Below are 20,443 nucleotides of genomic sequence, written 5' to 3' on the forward strand. Positions count from 1 at the left end.
GGTAAAGCTGCGTGTTGCATTGGAAGTGTTATTACGTTATTAGGTTCTTTGGCTGGCTTGCTGACGCTGTCACTAATGACGACATATTCTGATTGCTGTTGGGAACATTACGGCCCCCGTGTATCGACGTATTTCCGTATGGTATTTAGTCCTGTTTGAATAACGTTTTATTCCCACCATGGTGATCCTAGATCACCAAATAGGTTCGTCCAGCAAGGTACGCTTCAAAAAGAACATCCTGTAACACATTTTGACTGATTTGAACTAAGCTTGCGAGATGGGACCACGAGGGCAATATCTCGGAGAGCTTGTCATGATTGGTGAAGGCGTAATACTTCCAGTGAAATGGATGTTGATGCCGAAGGGTGAGTCAGTTTATTCACTGCGTCATTGCTTGCAGCTCAGCGTCTGACTGGAGCTGAAGAGCAGCGAACTCTGCCTGCGCTTTGCGCATCAGCTCTGCGTCCGTCAACAGGTCGAGCACGGTTAGTGCCAGCACTTTGGCCGTTCTCAGAGTCGGTGACTGGGCCTCCTCGGAGCCAGCCAGGGTTGCGAACTGATGAGTGTGGTTGGCCGGTCCCCGCACCTTCTCCTTCGACCCGACGCTGTACACGGCGTGCAAGGTGGGCACGCGATGGGACACATTGCCACAGTCCGTAGACGCTCCGCTGACTGTTAGCTTTTTCACGTAGTCATCGATGAAGGTCAGCCCTGCATATTTGAGAGGCCGTGACAAGAATGGTGGTAGTGGCCACACAGTTTATTATAAATATTACTACAATCCTAATGTGGTATACAAGTTATATAAACAGGGATAAAAAGCCTGGGGAAGGCTGGTCAACATTTCGATAGGTGGACCTGTCTTTGTCAAAGGTGGTCCAGTTACACTTATGATCCGATACGTTCCGCATAAGTTCATCCCAGTTCTGTAGTGGAACGAAGGAAACATGAAGTGCACCGGCAAAGTTTAACCGCCGCAGCGACTTTGTTCTTTTAATTTAACTTTTTTATGTATGTCTGTTTTTACTTTTTTTATGTGGGTCTGCTTTTGCTGTAGTTAAATAGATGCACTTACTTTCTTTCTGGTCTATTTATGCTTGCACTTCCCGTTCATTGCTTTTTCCACATTCTTGTGTTGCACATAAACACTTCTCACCATGCAAAACGCTATAGAAGAAACACTGGTGCTGCGATATTTAGGATAGTCGGGGGATGATGGTCATAACGCACGAATTTGTGGAAAATTCATGCTCAGGGCTTGATACGTTACTTGTAGAATTACTTATAGATGATACGAGATAGGCGCGTTTCCAGCTCCGCAAACACTTTCGACGGTTAGTTAGTATTGGTTAGTATAAGCCTAGCCTTTGAAATCTGCTTCTGTTACCCAGAAAGAATCGTCGCTAGGGCATAGATTTGGACACCTCCCTATTACGCTTTATTTCATAAACTGCAAGCAAACACGCGTTTCAGAGCCCATCAAGATAATAAATTTATTCCCACATGCACAGTAATTGCAACTTTTTGCATGTAAAAATCACTATTTTATTAAAAGTGATCGCTCTGTAGCGTCACAAAGTCGTTTGAATCCGAAAGGTTGAAGTTTAGACAAATCCATTCACCAACCATCATTCTCATGCTGGGTGAACTACCATGCCTGCAACTCCTGTAGACACTAGCGCGAGATATTTCCCTAGTAACTTTTGTAGGAAACTTTGTAGTAGTGCCGTAATGGATTATAATCAGAATTACAATAGTATTACCAAATTTCTCGGCATACAAGCAGAGTGACCAGTGTTTTCATTCTGACAACTCTACAAGAAGATTTAGACCTTATTGCCGCTTGGTTTCAAATGCGTAAGCATTTCTATGCCTACCGAACGAGAATCCTATCCGACAGGTAAGACGAATGCAATGGCTCATATCCCCCTACACAATGGCTCATACCCATGTAAGCAATGGCTTATACCCTCGTAAGCAAGCAGAAATGCAAAAGCCCACGTGAGGCAGAGGCTACAAGCGCTCAGCAAAGTGAAGCGAACAGTGAATACATTCATTGAAATCACCAATAAACACACACAACAACATACGTTTCAATAACGAACAAGGTCAAAACAAGCATCTGAACCATGAACGAAGCATTGCATACCCCCCTAAGCAAATGTAGTGGTGGTATTGCAACACCTTCGGTGCACATGCGGGTTGATAAGGACCGGTGAGAGTTGATAAGGGTAAAATTTCCCAGCAGAATCGAAATGTTTTTTACCAATATCGTTGAATAAAGAACTTGTCACCGTTGTTTGTGGTGCTTCTCTGAACTTTTACACCCAGAAGTGAGTCCACGCCTCTGCAGAAACTCCTTTATTGCAGGCAAGGCACGCTTTAGAATCTCGTTTATCATTGATTCCGGAACCATGCAGGCAAAAATGGCAGCTGGCTGAGAGCCTGACCAAAGTTTGAAATCAATCACTCGATATCAGCGTAGAGTTTTGCAGAAAATGCGCAAACGTAAACTTACACTGCGGAGCTGTCTTCCTAGCGATCTTTATTCACAAACACGCACGCATATGTAAAATGACGGCCCTATAAAGACGATTCAACACCGCCAATCAACCATGCGAAAATATACGTGTGATAAATACTGGTTGGATGAAGGTCCACTATACATACTCATTTTCATTCCTTTGTAATTCTTCGCAGAAAGCGTGGCATGATTTCGCAATTCCAACTTGTCTATATCATCACCTTGGAAACCCAAATCAGTTTTCAGCCATATAACTTCATTGGTTGATATTGTAACGCAGATCGAAGACGGAAAGAATAGACGCTTCTCTTTAATGACGGGCCAGAACAAGAGCGTGCAGCCTACGCGCTTCGTCGTCTTTCATGGCGCCCCCGTGCGATAAGCGACCGACTTGGTCGCGTGAAAAAGTTCCTTCAGCCACGACAAGAAATGGAGCTCCTCAGGTGCATCTGGGCGTCCACGTACGCGCAGGCAGACAGACAGACAGACAGACAGACAGACAGACAGACAGACAGACAGACAGACAGACAGACAGACAGACAGACAGACAGACAGACAGACAGACAGACAGACAGACAGACAGACAGACAGACAGACAGACAGACAGACAGACAGACAAGACAAGACAAGACAAGACAAGACAGACAGACAGACAGACAGACAGACAGACAATGAACTTTTATTGAGGTCCTGAGGGACTAGCCGGCGGAGACCCGTTGGGGCCCCCGGCTCGCCACTGGCTGCTCCCATGTCGGAATCGGGAGGCCAAGCCTCTCCGCTCTTTCACGGGCCCTCTGGACGGCCATGGACTATATTTTGGTTTCATGCGCACTACATGAACAACTTCAGCGTGAGGACGACGACGGAGCGAACCGGGGTCGGAACTGCAGGGGAAGACTTCGTAGGTTACGTCACTGAGGCGGCGTGTAAGCTTGTAGGGACCGAAATACCGGCGGAGCAACTTTTCCGAGAGTCCACGGCGACGGATGGACGTCCAGACGCACACGCAGTCGCCGGTATTGTAATGGACGTCGCGTCGATCCTGGTTGTATCGAAGGGTGTCGGTATGCTGTTGGCTGATGATGATGCCGAGCAAGCTGGCGGGCTTCGTCAGCTCTGTGTACAAACTCATCCACGTTTTCGCTGGCCGGGCTATTATCAGCCACAGGTAGCATGGCGTCAAGTGTTGAGGTGACGTGGCGCCTGTATACAAGTTCGAACGGCGTAAACTGTGTAGTCTCCTGTACAGCAGTGTTATACGCAAAGGTTACATAGGGTAAAATCTCGTCCCACATTTTGTGCTCTATGTCGACATACATGGAGAACATATCAGCCAGCGTTCTGTTCAGACGTTCCGTTAATACATTGGTTTGAGGGTGATAGGCAGTGCTCTTGCGGTGAGAGCTAGCTATGTGTCAACTGGAGAACGTCCTGCATAAGTTCGGCTGTAAATGCTGCACCATGATCCGTGATGATAACAGACGGTGCACCATGTCGTTGGACGATGTAGTGGACGAAGAACTTGGCCACATGATACGAGTTTCCTTGCGGAATAGCTTTGGTTTCGGCATACCGGGTTCAGCAGTCGGTAGCGACGACTATCCATCTGTTGCGCGAAGAGGTCACTGGGAATGGCCCAAGTAGATCCATTCGTGTTTGTTGGAACGGTGCTTGAGGAGGGTCCACAGGGTGGAGAAAGCCAGCCGGTTTAAAGGGAGGTTTCTTGCGGCGCTGACAATCGCGGCAGGTCTTTACGTACCGTTGCACAGAAGAAAAAAAAGCCGGGGCCAGTAATACTTCTGTCGTATCCTTGCTAATGTCTTAGCGAATTGCAGGTGTCCCGCGCATGGCTCATCATGGCAGGCTTGCAAAACGACAAGGAGGTACGTATTTGGACCGCTTATTCCGCAGTTTTTCCTGTAAAGGACATTGTTGTGCAAACATTACGATGATAAGCCGCGCACGAGCGAGCGAGGTAAATTATCTTCAACTCCTTGAAGGTGCTCGATCAGCGGCAGCAGCTCAGGGTCAGCGCACTGGTGCTCAGCCATCTCTACAGCGTCGACAACGCCGACAAATGGGAAGTCATAGTCATGGTCCGATGATGTCGTAGGGAGCGGTGCGCGTGACACAGTCAGCGTCGCAGTGCTTGCTTCCAGGTCGGTAGACAACGGTAATGTACTCTTGTAAGCGTAGGCTCCAACGGACTAGTCTGCCTGAAGGATCCTTGAGGTTGGCAAGCCAGCACAGGGCGTGGTGATCGCTGACAGCCTTAAAGGGTCTACCGCACAAGTAGGGTCGGAATTTACTAATTGCCCACACAACCGCTAAGCATTCTTTTTCAGCGGTTGAATAGTTTTTCTCAGCCTTGGAGAGACTGTGGCTTGCATATGGTGCGTTCCGCACCATCTTGTCACTGCACAAGAACTGCGCCGAGACCCACATTACTGGTCTGTACGGATTTGCGCACAGAAATTTATACTGTCTGTACAGTATGGATTTCTGTGTCTGCGCCTTCGTCGAAATGAGAAACTATTCGGGCAGCTTGAAAACGCTGGCGCAATTCATTGAACGACTGCTGCTGCTCGTCCGCCCAAATGAAAGGCACATCGTCACGTCTAAGTCGTGTAAAAGGCTCAGCAATTCTAGAGAATCCCTCGAAGAAGCGTCTATAATAGGCGCACAAACCAAGGAAGTGTTAGAAAGCCTTCTTGTCTGTGGGTGGTGAAAACTAGGCGACGGCAGCTAACTTGTCAGGGTCTGGTCGGACGCCTTTAGGACCAGCGACATGGCCAAGAAATTTGAGCTCTTGGAACCCGAAGTAGCATTTTTCAGGCTTGATGGTGAGGTCGGCAGTACGGATCGCAGCGAGGACGCTCTCGAGTCGTGCGAGATGTTCGTCAAACATGCTCGAAAACACGACGACGTCGTCCAAGTATACGAGGCAGGTATGCCATTTAAGTTCAGCAAGCACGGTATCCATCATCCGCTGGAAGGTGGCAGGTGCGGAACAGAGACCGAAGGGGCGAACTTTGAACTCATAAACCCCGTCAGGTGTCACAAACGCTGTTTTTTCGCGATCCAGTTCATGAACTTCGATTTGCCAATACCTGGATTTAAGATCTAACGAAGAAAAAAAAAAACTTGGCATGTTGTAGACGATTCAATGCGTCGTCGATGCGTGGCAATGGATAAACATTGTGCTTGGTGACACTGTTCAACTTTCTGTAATCTACACAGAAACGTAGTGTGTTGTCTTTCTTTCTGACTAACAATACAGGGGAGGCCCACGGGCTTGTGGACGGCTGCATCACATCGTCTTGGAGCATCTATTTCACCTGCTGCTTGATCGCTTTCCTTTCCACTGGAGACACTCTGTGAGGATGCTGGCGAACAGCACGTGCGGAGTCGTCCGTAATAATGCGGTGCTTTGTGATGGACGTGCGCCGTACTTTGGACGACGTTGAAAAACACTCGGCAAATTCATTCACGAGACTCAGTAGACAGTCTTTCTGATGGTCTGGCAGAGCAGTGTTAACGTGAATCCGTTCTTTTAGGCTGGGTAACTCAGATTGTTGAGACGATGCGATTTTCCATGTGCCAATATCAGTAACATCAATGATTTCGCGAAGAAATGCGATTGTCATTTGTCTTGGTACATGCCGATACTCATTGCTAAAGTTTGTTAGCAAAACGACTGAATATCTGTTTCACACCTGAAGAAGCCCTCTGGCTATGCAAATGTGGCGCTCAAGAAGCAGGGTGATGTTTGCCTCAGCAATTCCTTTGGCGTCGTCCTCCATGTCACATTGGACAAGAGTAAGCGCGCTGCTCTTGGGTGGCAACCTGACGTGATCGTCGGCAACGCGAAGCGCGATGTCACGGTTGGTGTCATTGCTGTTCGCTATGGCTTGTGTAGCAGCGAAGCTGACTCTAGACTCTTGCAGGTCGATGATGGCATCGTTCGCCTGAAGGAAATCCATGCCGAGTATAATATCCTTTGAACATTCAGGAAGAATGACGAAGTCGACGATGTACGTCAAACCGCGAATGTTGACTCGTGCCGTCCACCGGCCCATTGGAGTTATGAGGTGCCCTCCTGCGGTACGAATCTGAGTTCCGGCCCATTTCGTCGAAACTTTGTTCAGTATACGCGCGAGATTCTGGCTCATAACAGATGTGTCCGCACCGGTGTCGATCAACGCCGTGACTTCGTGGTCACCTATGGTATCTGGTACGTCGCAAGATACTGACCCCGAACTGCACTGATTTCTCTGCGTATCAATTGCTTCATATCGCGGTCATCGTAGTGGAGGATTTTCAGCTTCAAACTAAGTCCAGTGACCTCCGCAGGTCACTGGACTTAGTTTTCCCGGGAAGCAGGGCTGGGTGAGCGACGCCTTGTTGCACTCGGCGTGAAGAGGGTGCTGGAAGACCTGTGTCGGGCGGATGACGGTGACCGGGTGTCACGGAATCGTGGGGCAAACGAGGTGCTGGCGTCCGTGAGGTAGGCTTCAATCTCCATAGGCGTTCGCCATTGCGCGGCCACGGCGCATTCAGTGAAAATCCACGGAGCCCAGCTCGGCGGTAAGGACATGCCCTGTAGAGGTGATCGGCTTCACCGCAATGAAAACACAAGGGCCTCCGGTCTGCAGCGCGTCATACGTCGCTCTTGCGGGATGGTCGGGCTTCAGCCATGAATGGCGTGTGGCGAGGCCTGAAGTCGATGGTTGCTTGTTCCACGGAGCGCACACCATGAAAGTCCGGGACGTCGTTCATACCGTGAAAAGTCGGGGACAGCGAACTTCGCGCAACTTCCGCATATGACATGCGAGGCTGTGGCTGCCGTGTCTCGGGCTGTGGTGTTTCGCTTCGCTCTGGGACTTGGGCTGCCTGCCTGATTTCCTCCCGGATGACCTCAGCCAGAGCGAGTCGCGGTACCGATGCCGGAGCCACCTGAAGGTTTTGGAGGCTCTTCTCGAACAACAAGCCTAATGAGCTCCCGCAAGGCGTCGGTATTGTCAAAAGGTATAGCGAGAGGGTCACGCAATGGGGTCGACACGTCGCGGTTGTAGCAGCCTTGTTCGCTACTGCAATGCCTTTTCCATTGATATGGCTTCCGCGAGAAACTCTGCAGCGGTCTTTGGTGGGTTGCGTATTAGGCCACCGAATAACTCTTGCTTGACACCGCGCATCAAGTGCCTTAGCTTCTTTTCTTCCGGCATGGACGGATCCGCGCGTCGGAAAAGTCGGCACATATCTTCGACAACCATTTGTTGTGACGGAAGCTAGCGCCACAACTGAAAGACCAGATGGAACCCCAGGGGCGCACCGAGTCACAACGGGCATTCGGCGCTGGGACGTGGCAGGAAGAAGCCGCCATGTTGGCTGTCTGTACTGAGACAATAAACGCCATTGTTACATCTTAACAACTGGCGACGAGGATTAACCAAGTTTAGAGCCGGGCGTTAAGAGGCGACCAGTCGTGATTGTGAAATTGGAGCCGTTTACAGGGGAAGGACACGATTGGGAGGAGTACGTGGAAGTGCTGGAGCAACACTTCATCGCCAAAACAGCGATCGGTTGACAAGCAGCGTGCGGTGTTTTTGAGTTAGTGTGGACGACCGATCTCCTCGTTGCTGCGACAATTACTGGCACCTCGACGACCAAGTGATGTTCCGCTCACGAAGGTCTTCAGCTGTTTAAAACCATTACGCACCGAAGCCGTCACGGATACTACAGTGGTATCAATTTCAGTGCCCCATACAAAGGGATGGCGAAGCGGTCAAGGACTTCGTTGCGGAGCTGTGTAAGTTGGCAGACCCTTGTGCGTTCGGCAGGGAATTAGAAAACAACCTGAGAGACCGAATCGTACATGGTATTCGGGCCGATGCAATGAGACGGCGCCTGCTAGAAGAATCTGAACTAACACTGGACCGCGCTGTCAAGATCGCTGCCAGCATGGAAGCCGCCGTTTCGGGCGCGAAAATAATGACCGGCCAGGTGGACCGAGTGGCCATTAACCGACTATCAAGAACTGGCAAGGTTGTCGGTGATTGTTATCGATGCAGCGGGCGGCACCACGAGCGGTCGTGCAAGTTCCGAAATATGCGGTGTTATTGCTGTCAGAAGAGAGGCCATGCAGCAAAGAAATGCGCAAGTGGACAAGAAGCTGGAGCAAAGCTGCAGGACACGGAACATAAAGGTGGACGGCAGGGAGTCGGACTGGCGAGATATCAACCTAGGCGTGCGGTGAAGGTCGTGGAACCGGCAGACGCGGCATCCGACCAAGAAATTGGGTAGACAGACGTTGGAAATCTGTGGGCGATAGAGGGCGGGTCGACGAATATCGCTGTTCCACAGTCTGACGCTGTGAATGTTCTGGAGCCGAAGGTGCGCCCTATTTGTGCCACGGTACTCGTGGAAGGTCAGTCGCTGCGCATGGAAGTTGATGCGGGGGCCGTCTACTCGGTGATTGCCGAAGCGGAGTTCACGACGCTGTTTCCAAGGATGGTGCTGGAAAATTCCGATCTCAAACTGAGAGGCTACTTCGGCCATTTATTCGCGGTCGGGGGGAAAGCGACAGTGCTGGCCAAATTCGGGGGAAAGCACGCTCGACTGCCATTGTTCGTCGTCAAGAGCGGTACGCGGGCCCTGCTAGGGAGAAACTGGGCGAAAGCTTTTGGTATGCCGCTCGACAGTCTGCTGAATGTGCACTCGGTCGATGACGTGAAAGACCTGATAAGCCGATTTCCTAATGTGTTTTCAGAAGGTCTCGGTAACCTTGCTGGAGTGAAAGCCAAGATAAGAGTGCCAGAGGACATGAAACCACGATTCTTCAGGCCAAGACCAATACCATTTGCTCTGCAGGACATGGTGGCGCAGGAACTACAGCGGTTGCAGCGAGAAGGTATCCTCAGGCCATGTGCGGACCGCGGAATGGGCGGCACCGTTGGTTCCAGTTTTGAAGAAGGGCGGAAAAATCCGATTGTGCGGAGACTTCAAGGTTACGGTAAACCGGGAAGCAGATATCGAGGCGTACCCGGTGCCTTGGGTAGAAGAAATCTGGGCACAACTGGCGGGAGGCGTGATGTTCTCAAAGTTGGATCTTCGGGATGCATACCAGCAAGTGGAGTTGGATGAGAAGTCTAAGAAATTGGTGACCATCAACACACAGCAAGGACTTTTTCAGTACAACCGACTGCCATTCGGAGTGGCATCAGCAACTGCAATTTTCCAGCGCAAAATGGAGAGTCTGCTTCGCGATTGCTGCCGGACTGTCATGTATTTCGACGACATACTGGTGTCTGGGGTCTCCGAAGAGGACCACCGTAACAATTTGGAAGAAGAGCTGCGGCGACTGAGTGGCGCAGGGTTAAGGTTGAAGCTCCAAAAATGCGTGTTCGAGACAACAAGCGTGGAGTACCTGGGATATGTCATCGATAAGCATGGCCTGCACCCAGCACCTGAGAAGATCGAGGCCATCGTACGAGCACCGGCCCCATCGGACACACGGGAGTTGCAGAGCTACCTCAATCTCCTCAATTTTTACCGAAGATTTCTGCCGAACTTATCAACTGTGTTGCACCCATTGTACGTTTTTCTCAAAAAGAGACGTCATGGCACTGGGGGGCCAAATAGGAAGCAGCATTTACGCAAAGAAAGCAGTTACTGACATCTGCAGAGGTGTTAGTTTATTATGACCCCAAGTTACCTCTATTACTGTGTTGTGATGCATCGCCTTATGGCATTGGAGCTGTATTGGCACATCGGCTGCAGTGCGGAGAGGAGAAGCCTGTGGTGCTTGCATCAAGGCGATTGACAGCAGCTGAAAAGAACTACAGCCAGTTGGATAAGGAGGCGCTGGCAGTGGTGTTCGGTGTGCTTAAGTTCCACCAATTTGTGTGGGGAAGATCATTTGAAATTTTCACCGACCACAAACTGTTACTGGCACTGTTCGGTCGTGAGAGCCGCATACCCCTTCAAAGTTCGCGAAGAGTGCTGAGGTGGGCTCTGACATTGAGCGGCTACAACTACAGATTATACTACAGATCAGGAGCGAGATTGGGAAATGCAGACGCTTTGAGTCGACTGCCGCTTGCTAAGGCACCACTGGAGGATTCTAGTATTCAGGATGTGTTCATGTTGGAAGGTGCATACCCAGGTTTCCTCTCAGCAGCTGTAGTGGAGTCGGAAACTGATCAGGACCCAGTGTTAGCTCCCTTGCATGTGGCATTGTGGTCTGGAGAACACTTGCCACCAGGGTAAGAGTGGCGGCCTTTTGCAAACCGAATGAAGGAATTGTCGGTGATGGAGGGCTGTGTGCTACGAGGAAGCCGGGTGGTTGTTCCGGTATCACTAAGAGCAGTAGTGTTGGACCTTCTGCATGAGAGCCATCCTGGAGTCGAGAAAATGAAGTTAGTGGCCTGAAGTCATGTGTGGTGGCCGGACATTGATGAGGACATTGCTACGAAGGTGGGCAGGTGAAAGGTCTGCCAGGTGTATCGGAAAGCTCCCAAGGCAATACAGCAGGCGCCATGGCCGCTCCCTGAGCGAGCGTGGTCTCGTCTACACGCTGATTTTGGGGGGCCGTTTCAAGGTGTGTACTTCTTAGTACACGTGGATGCATACTCTAAATAGGTGGAAGTGGTCCGAGTGGCGTCACCGCCGACGGAGGCAACAATTGCGTGCCTCCGCAAGATATTTGCTTGCCATGGATTACCAGACGTCATAGTGAGTGACAATGGACCTGCCTTCACAAGTGCAACCTACATGTCGTTCTTGACTCGTAATGGCGTGCGTCCTATTTTGATCCCACCATACCATCCGGCATCCAATGGATACTAAGAGGGTGGTACAAACTGTAAAGGACAAACTCAAGAAGACGCAGCCTGAGGATTTTGAGTGTCGAGTTGCTAGAGTTTTGTTAGCATACAGAAGCACACCCGTGCCCTCACCGGTCGTTCCCCGGCAGAACTATTGATGGGTCGACGGCTCAAGACAGCGTTAGATTTGCTGAAGCCAGACTTGGGCAGCAAGGTACAATTCCGTCAATTACAGCAGAAGGTGCGCAGCGATTCTGCAGCCAGAAAAGAACCAGTTCTCCCCAGGTTGGCGACACTGTCTGGGCAAGAAACTTCAGGCCAGGACCCAGATGGGTGCCTGCAGTCATCGGAGGAGACACCAGTTCATCATCAACTGAGGTGCAGCTGGCAGATGGCACAGTGTGGAACCGACATGCAGACCACCTGCGGCTCCGCCTCAGAGGCACAAAGGAGTTGCCCACTTTGGGAAGAGGCAGCGACAACGAGCAGCAGACACAAGCGCTCATGCAGCCATTATTGGAAGAAAGAGAAGCAATGCCGCCAGTGCGTTCCACCACTCTGTGGGGTGAGGCACAAACAAGCTTGCCACCTTGGCCGGCGGAACCGAGTGACCACGAAATTACAAGTCCTGCTGACGCTCCAGCTGTTCCTCAGACACCGGTGCCTCGGCGGTCGGTCAGAACGCGCCGACCCGTGCAACGGTATTCACCGTAACTCGAACTTGGGACGGAAGGAGTGTTTTGACGGGAGCTAACGCCACCACTCAAAGACCAGATGGAACCCTAGGGGGCGCACCGAGCCACAACGGGCATTCGGTGCTGGGACATGGCAGGAAGAAGCCGCCATGTTGGCTGTCTGTTCTGAGACAATAAACGCCATTCTTTCATCTTAACACCATTGCGACGCTTTCGTTCGGCCGCTGTACTCTCGCCTGAATTGCAGATTCAGCTCGCTCATTGCGATCGAGGCTGGCATATGTGCTGATTAGCTGCCGTCGGAATTCGTCCCATGTTGATAAGGCCGCCTCACGGTTCTCAAACCATGTCCGCGCATAGTCCTCGAGGGCAAAGTAGGCGCTGCGTAGCTTGCTCTCCGGAGTCCAGCCGTTCAATTCTGCGACACGCTCAAAGTGATCGAGCCAGTCCTCAACATACTCGAAGGTGTCTCCATGGAAGGATTTGGGGATTAGCGGCTGGTTAAGGACGACCTCAGTCGGTGCGGTCGAGGAAGAAGATGGAACTGATGTACTCATCCTTCTGACTCGGTTGGGTAGATGCTCGTACTCAGGTGGCAGTCCTTGAAGTCGGCGGCTTGTCCGTACTTGAACAGGAGTCAGCTCGACCAGACTTCGTACTGCGCTTGTAGACGGGGTTCGATCTGGGAGTGGTAGCATGTACCCAGCACCTCCACCAGAAAATGTATTGTAGATCGAAGACGGAGTCTTGAAAAAATAGACTCTTCTCTTTAATGGCCGGCCAGAAGAAGAGCGTGCAGCCTACGCGCTTCGTCGCCTTTCATAGCGCCGACCTTTGCGGGAGCCGTCCCGCGGTGCGGGAGCCCCACATCATTGTGTCAGTATACTGATTGATGTTATTGCAGTTATATATTTTAGAAAAATCTAATTTATAACGCATCGTAATCTCTATAACTTGGGCTAGTTGGGATACATTCATGTATATGGAAAAGAACATATCAAACCCTGAAGCTCTAGTTTACAAAAGTTACATGAGAATTCAAAGGAATCTGAGTTATAATATTAAGACACTCACTGCGTTGCAGTGTACTAACTTCAACAGGGCTCGACGGTGGCAGCAGTGCAGCGTATCTGCTGTATTCGAGCGCGGTCGTGTACTAAGTGACACAACTAATTCATATAAGCAGTAAATGGCCCACTGGACACGAAAGCAATATATGAAATCACGATAGAAGAGGTTTTAACGCCGCTAACAAGTAAAGTTGTTCATACATAAGGCATAAATAAACATTGTGTTGTGGAACATCAAAGCTATATACAGTAACGAAAAGTAATTTGTGTGTCGTTTCTAGGTTTTTAAACCTGAGGAGTTAAGTCTTGGTTAAGAAACGTCTTTTTAAAGAAACACGGATGTTATTGGTGTGTTGTATTCATGATGGGAGGATATTATGCAACCTTCATTATTGTCAGTGATTAGATGTCGCTGCACTCGAAATTTTTTCAGTGTAGACTCCACGCCTCAGCCAAAGACTGCATTTGGAAATTCTTCCAGATAATTAAAAGCGCACCCACTGCTGGCGCATTTGGCACAGTTGTGGATAACAAAGTGAACAGAGGAGGAGTGGGATAGCCGCAATAGATTTTGCAGCAAGCAGCAGACACGTCTTGATTTTGGAGAAGAATATTTTGAATTTGATGGAGGTTAACGAAGGAAAAAGAACATTTTTGGAGCCGCGAATTTTAAATTTAGACCAGATTATTTAGAGTAGCACACTCGAAAGATGAAGCAGCTCAATGAAGTAGTCACAAATTTTACTTAAGTACTTCCTTTTTCCATTAACTGCAGTACTATAGATCCGACTGCTGCTTATGGCCTAACACAAACCAAAATTCCGGTTGAATGCTATACGGGTAGTGTGCGCCGATGGATGCACCACTGGTGGCGCCCTTGGAAACTACGCTCGGAAAAAGAGGCAGCCGTCCGCCGTAGTTTCCTGCGTCATTGCTCGTGCTCCTCGGTTTGATTCACGCTTTATGAGCAAAATAAACAACACCCTTGGCATGTGTGTGTTGGCCAAAGTTTCAAGGCATGTTGAAGAATCGTTGTTGGTTGCTTGGTGGGTGCTCAAATACCTGCAAAAATTTGGCGGCGACACGGTTCTACTCATTCCCTTCTAAGGCAACATGAGCGGGAGCGACGGCAGCAATGTAACGCCGCCGTTCAGAGGAAAATTCAATTTCTCATGCTTTCTTATTTTTCTGTCATGTCGGTGCTTTTTCCCACTCGATCAATGTTTGCATGGGTAAGTGACGAAGTTGATCACAGCTTATCCATGCTTTGCACGGTTGGGCCCCAGTGCAGCGTGCAGGTTAAGGACATTTCGCTTAGATTCTGAATGCCGCTTACCGTTTCTGCCGATTGCCGATGCTTTATCGTGTTGTTCTAGCTAGGGTACAGGACTGTACAAGTGCATCATGTTGTATATTATAGCTTCTGAGGTTTCCAAAGACAGGTTTTGTTGGTTTTACGCAGCCCGTTAAATTGTCGCACCAGCTGTCACGCAGTTCGTGTTTTTGAATCTATTTTATGTGTGGCTTCAACCATGTAGAACTGTTGCTAGTTGCTTCACGCAGACAGTTGATTTTTTTTTCTTTTCCTGTGAGGTTTTCGCCTGGGCTCGTTTGTAAGGGGCTCAGATCACGCAGTGTTTCTTTAGCAGCTTTATTCTTTTTGCAGGTGAACATCTTCCGTATTGCCGTATTGTGGTTTCTTGGAAATGTGCTAGAAAAGAGGCAGCTCAGGGCGAGGATTGCTGTTAGATGCTGCATATGACATTTGAGCTCGATTTTCGCTGAAAAGTTCGCCTCTTAACGCCATGATGCTGTCTGAGCAGGCTTACCACGCACAGTGCATGTTTGTTTCACAGTGTAGTCCCTTTTTGCATGTGCATTTTGTGTTTTCTTATTTCTTAGTTCTTTCTTATTGTCTTTTGCAGCGTATGTCTCCAATACCTACTTCGCAAGGAACTAAACCGGCCTTGCCGCCAGCGCCCATGCATCTAGCTTGACAGCGCTGCTCCACCTTTAATAATATCGTTTGTAATCTCTCTTCTGTAACATAAAAAATGCGCAAAAGTTGATAAGGCTTTGGCTTTGTATATTTCCAAGCTGTGGGAATTTCAAATTGCGAAAACTGCAACGGGAAGGGCGTTGTGTGGACGTATGCAGCGGAAATGCATCGGCGTTGCAGCGCTAGCTCGGACTTTTATTGACTCGAGCGATTGGTGAGTTGGCTGACTAGTGTAGACATTTTCATTAATTAATTCGCAATTACTCTTCTTGAGATGACTTGACGGCAGTTATGCGGTGATGTCACGTGTATTCATTAGCATAAATATCACTAGGGATGTGTGAAGGCATTGCGATATGCGGAGTCGTTTGAGATACAAGTCTCAACGACGTGTGCTGTATTATTGTGGTACAGTAAACAGTATTACCGCAAGCGCTTGTACTCCGACAGCAACTGCGTACTTTGGGCGGGCAGGCGGGGTCGCGCGCGCCCTATCTTGAAAGCGATTTGCAGACGGCTCCTACCTTTGTACGTGCTGTGTTCTCGTCGCTCAGTTTGCGTTGAAGTGATAGACATCACAATGGTCAGTTCGCTCGCTGCTGGAGCACGCCAGCATTTTGACAGCCCTGTGTCCGCGGTCGTAGAGTGTGCTGTGTTCATGTTTGCCAGTGCGCGCTAAGAGGTGAACCCAGTGCGCATACGCCTAGAGCACTGCACGGGCCAATTCTTTCAGCCCGAGCCCGGCCCGGGCCCGTTTGTACGTTGGGCTGCCCGCCCGAGCCCGCCCGTAAGCTTTATGGCGAGACCCGGGCCCAGCCCGGGCCCGGAAATAATTTGCGTTACCCGCCCGGCCCGGCCCGCCATCCCTTTACCTTAGGCCCGAGCCCGGCCCGGCCCGAGACCGAAGAAGACCACCGAGCGGCGTTAAAAAAATAAAATAAAGAACAGAATGAAAGGAATTTACTCTTAAGGCATAAATACATGTCATATGCAATTAGGAACCCCATTTGAGCGGTCTGAAGGCAAATACCAGAGCGCAAAGTAGTAGGAAGGACCCTGCCGAGCAGTATCGCCAGCAGTTTCCAACGGCGCGTTCTTGATGTGGCCCATTACACTTCTATCGCAGCGCCGCCATAGTATTTTTCCACGTCGGGGGCCTCACTGCAAAGCATGCGCCCCCCCCCCCCCCCGCCACTCGTCCAACCTCAACCGTATTCTAGTACACTCTAGCCGAAGCGCAGCTACGACCGGTCTTGAGCGCAGCGCATGAATGGAGTAAATGCAGAAAGAAAGCTTCTCGTTCCTCCATGGTGCAGCGTAATGTACTGCTGTAAGGCGGCCGGTTGAGAACATGCGTGCAATCATGGATGGACGCAGTGCCATATTTCAGCCGCGTGACGAATTATCTTATCTTACCCGTCATCGTTTTACCAATTCGCCTTTGAAGAATCTGGAAGTAGCGAATGCGCTTGCACCGCGCTGAAAGCATTAATTACATTGATTTAGGTAAGCAATACAAGGGCGTCCTTTGGTTTGAGGCGACTTCGGTCTTTCTGGAATTTTACATTCTGTTCAAACAGCGCAAAATACAACGGAAGAAGAAAAGGCAAGTACACAGGAGTTGCACTGCTAGGTTCCAGCTGCGCCGGGGCAACATATTTTTCAGATTCGAGACGCGCGAGGATAACTCGCTGCATGTTACATGCACACCACTAGAAAGTCCGAGCCCGGCCCGGGCCCGAGTCAAAAACCACATGCCGTGCCCGAGCCCGTGAAAAAACTGCCCTACCCGGCCCGGCCCGACCCGGCCTACGGGCCGGGCCGGGCTCGGACTTTCGGGTAAGCGCGAGCCCGTGCAGTGCTCTACATCCGCCTACCCTCCTAATCCGCAACGCTTCGCCTGGTTTCCCCTCCCCCGCTTCGCTCAACGTTACCTAGACTTTCCTCTAGGACGCGTTGTTTTGCCGCGTGCTCTAGTGTTCCTGTATATGCATGGGAGCATATACAGGGACATTAGCGCGCTCCTGGGAAGAAGTGATGGTGCCAGCGCTAACGCTCGCAAATGACACTCTGTGCTAAAATTGGATATCTTGTCGCGGTTGGAAGTTAACCAAATATTGGTAGGCCGGTTGGTTTTGGGATGCCACTATAAAACGACAAATGAGGTAGCGCAGGGTGACAGGAGTTGGGCGTCTTTTGAATTCAAGAAGCGCCAACCAAAATTAGTTTTGAAGAAAGGCTCAGGAACATGGATGAAAATAAATGGGAGGCTAAAGTGCGCAAATATCTGTACCTGGAAAGCGTGGACACAGAATGGAGGAAGAGGTAAAGGAAGTTGGCAACCAAGTAGAGGGTAACTGAAAGTGTAAATAGACAACGTGAAGTCATCAGAAAGATAGTGAGAGAAACAGTGATAGAGAGACAGTGAGACAGTGAACTGGATGTAAACAATGGAAGCAAAAAGGGCCATGGAGAATTAAAAGCAATGAGAAGAAAGAAATTAGAAGGGAGAATCTGCACGATAACACAAGGGACTTGCTATTTGCGGCTCGAGCCGGTTCCCTAAGGACAATAATATACCGAAGGAAATATTCGGAATCTAGATGAGCCATGCGTACGCTGCAGTAAAGATCCGGAGACCACTGAGCACATCCTAATGGAATACGAAGAGATTCACCCAGTGAGAACGTTGGGTAACGTACACCTTCCAGAAGCGCTTGGATTTAAAGTGGACGGAAGCGTCAACCGCTAAGCAGTCGAGATAAGCAAGGTACGTTTAGAGTATTGGCGGAAAAGTTGTCGCAGTTTCACCCGAAAGGCGAAGCACCAATTGCGATAGCAAATTAGTAGAGAGCTATATGGAGTAAGGATAGTAGTTTTATCAGCGGTATAAACTTGGACATGCAGCAGCACCAGGAAGGCGCAGAACTGTTGTCGACGCCGTCAGCGTTTTGCCCGCGTTCGCACCGAACGCGCGCGGTGTTTTTATATAAATACGTATTTGGTGCCGCAGCTAAACATTGCCTCCCCTCCCTCCCTCCCGTCCCCACATAGCCTTTCGCGCGACGGAAAAAGTTGCGTTTGCTCTCTATATATGGAAAGGAGGAAAGAGGCGCTTAATTCTGCGGCCCTTCAGGGAGCAAGGCGCAGAACGCGCGTTTGCTTTCCGACGGGCGTTCGCTCCCCGTGAAAGCGAGCGTCCCTCGCGCCCTTTCACTCGCACATACAGCGTCCGGAGCGCGGCGACGATTTCATCGCCGTTGACGTCATACGGAACCTCACGGCGACGACGATGGTGACGCCGATGGCAGAAATCTGCTTTGGAGTGTCCATATAATTGTTATCGCAATAAAAAGGAGTGAACAGACTGTTATGACTGAATCATAACAGGCACAGGCAGCGGCACAAGGTAGATGGAGGAACTTAAAAAGATGTATACAAGAATTCTAGAAGCATACGTGAGTAACTCAAGCAGGATAGGAGACGCTTTCTCCCCACCCCGTTTCAAAGGAGATGCTAATAAATGATAATCATCATCATCATCATCATCATCATCATCATCTCAGCGTGCTCTTCCGCACTTTCCCCAGTGCGTGATTTTGTTCCCATCGCCGATTTCACTGGCGGGCCAATACGCTTGCGCGTAAAAATCCGCCTATGAAACTAGATGTACAGCGAAGCTGGAGCAGAGGTCAGTCAAGTACCAACATCCCAACTGACGTCAGATGATGTTACACAAGCACCACCGCCACAGGGGACGTACGTCAGGTGCGCATGCACGTGGGCGGAAGTGCAGCATACGTATATCCTCGTTCTTCTAGGCCGTCCGCCAAGCGCAAGTGCCTTACTCAACTAATGTTTGAAAACAAATTGCGTCAGAAAATGCATAAAGTAGACCTGCATAAATGCATAAACGTGGCCTCCCATAATACGACGACAGAACAGAAGTGGAATTCTACGCTGGAATGATGAGCGGAAACGAGTCCAGGGGCGCTATAACGTAAGATGATTCAAAAATGTTTTGACTCCAAACTCCTGATGTCAAATTTACGTAACTACAGACGCAAGCAGAGAGCGGTGAACCGCAGCGTTGTCTGAACCACCCAATCAAACCTCTCCTCGTTTATAGAGGTCAGCTTTGCTCGCTTCCAAAACCAATAACATTGTCTACACTAAGCGGTTTTTCTTATCTAATTGGCTGACAAGAGGCGAGGAGCAAGCTCTAATGGAGAGGGTTTCTATGGGGTCGAGCCAGCACAGTGAAAATAGATAACCGCATGAAGAGGGTGGTGCCAGCTTCTCCGATTGGTCCGTTTCGCCTTACTTAGCTTGCGGTGGTTGGTCGAAAATCGCGGTGGCGTGCAACGGAAGGATAAGAATGCCGCTGAAACGGATCCTCAGCAAGGAAGAGTTGGCAGAGCGATGTTGTATGTATGCCGAAAGGCCTCGATAACGTTTTACTGCCACGAAAAAAGGCTTATCATGTGCAAATAAATAAATGCTCAACGGCAGGTGCGAGTAGCGAGGGCCTGAGCGATCGGCGGGCAGCCATCTTCTATTCCTTTCGAAACTGGACAGTGGGTTGCTATTGAGAAATTTTCAGTTTTGTTCGGCATATTAATGCATTTTTTTGGCGTACACGTCACTTTGACGTGGTGAGTTTTCGCGGTTTTGTGAGGTCGCGTGACAGAGAGGCGAAGTGGGTGTAGCCAAAAAACACTGGACCAATAGCAGAGGGCTAATGGTGAAAAGGCGTCGAATCAGGAATGAATATTTTAGATGCAATGCATCTTATGCTCGGGGCTATGTCACTCTCTCCCTCCGCCGTGCGGCGTCCACTTCCGGTGCCGCTTCCGGTTCCACTTCCACTTCCGGTTGCACTTCCCGTTCCGGAAGCCAGCTTCCGGCTTCCGCAGAATGCTTCCGGCGTTTTGCCCGAATGATTCCCTGGTGCTTCGCCCACTCATCATCATTCACTTCGTCCTCTCATTCTCCTCCCGTAACGCCGCGATGAGTGCCACGGACAGCGCCAGTGTCAACGCCAGTGTCAGCGCCGTGGACAGCGCCGCGGAGAAGAGGGCACGAGCCGCTGCCACGAAACGGCAGCGGTGACAGGCCGATCTGAGAACTAATGGGAACTTGAGTCGACCCCATGGCTGCTTCGCATACTACTCAGGGATCCCCTACGGGAACATGGTGTAATTTCTTCTTTTGTGCGGTTTAAGCATGCATAATCAGTGTGTATACGTTATATCAGATAGGGAGCTATCGCAGTTTTAGTGACGTCGCGTGACAGACAGGTGAAGTTGGGAGTGGCCCGAAAGTGTTTT

General features: G+C 50.0%; 1 protein-coding gene across 2 annotated transcripts in view; it reads right to left on the minus strand.

The window, feature by feature from the left end:
* Nucleotides 1-379: 379 nt before the first annotated feature.
* The window catches only part of LOC125946976 (peptidase M20 domain-containing protein 2-like), a 180,138-nt gene continuing 160,074 nt past the window's right edge, over nt 380-20,443 (minus strand). For both annotated transcript variants that reach the window (XM_049671213.1, XM_049671212.1), the window contains exon 6: nt 380-711. In XM_049671213.1, the coding sequence (XP_049527170.1) occupies nt 380-711 (332 nt within the window). The remainder of the gene's footprint in view (nt 712-20,443) is intronic.

Source organism: Dermacentor silvarum, chromosome 7 (genome assembly GCF_013339745.2).
Source record: "Dermacentor silvarum isolate Dsil-2018 chromosome 7, BIME_Dsil_1.4, whole genome shotgun sequence".
Taxonomy (NCBI): domain Eukaryota; kingdom Metazoa; phylum Arthropoda; class Arachnida; order Ixodida; family Ixodidae; genus Dermacentor; species Dermacentor silvarum.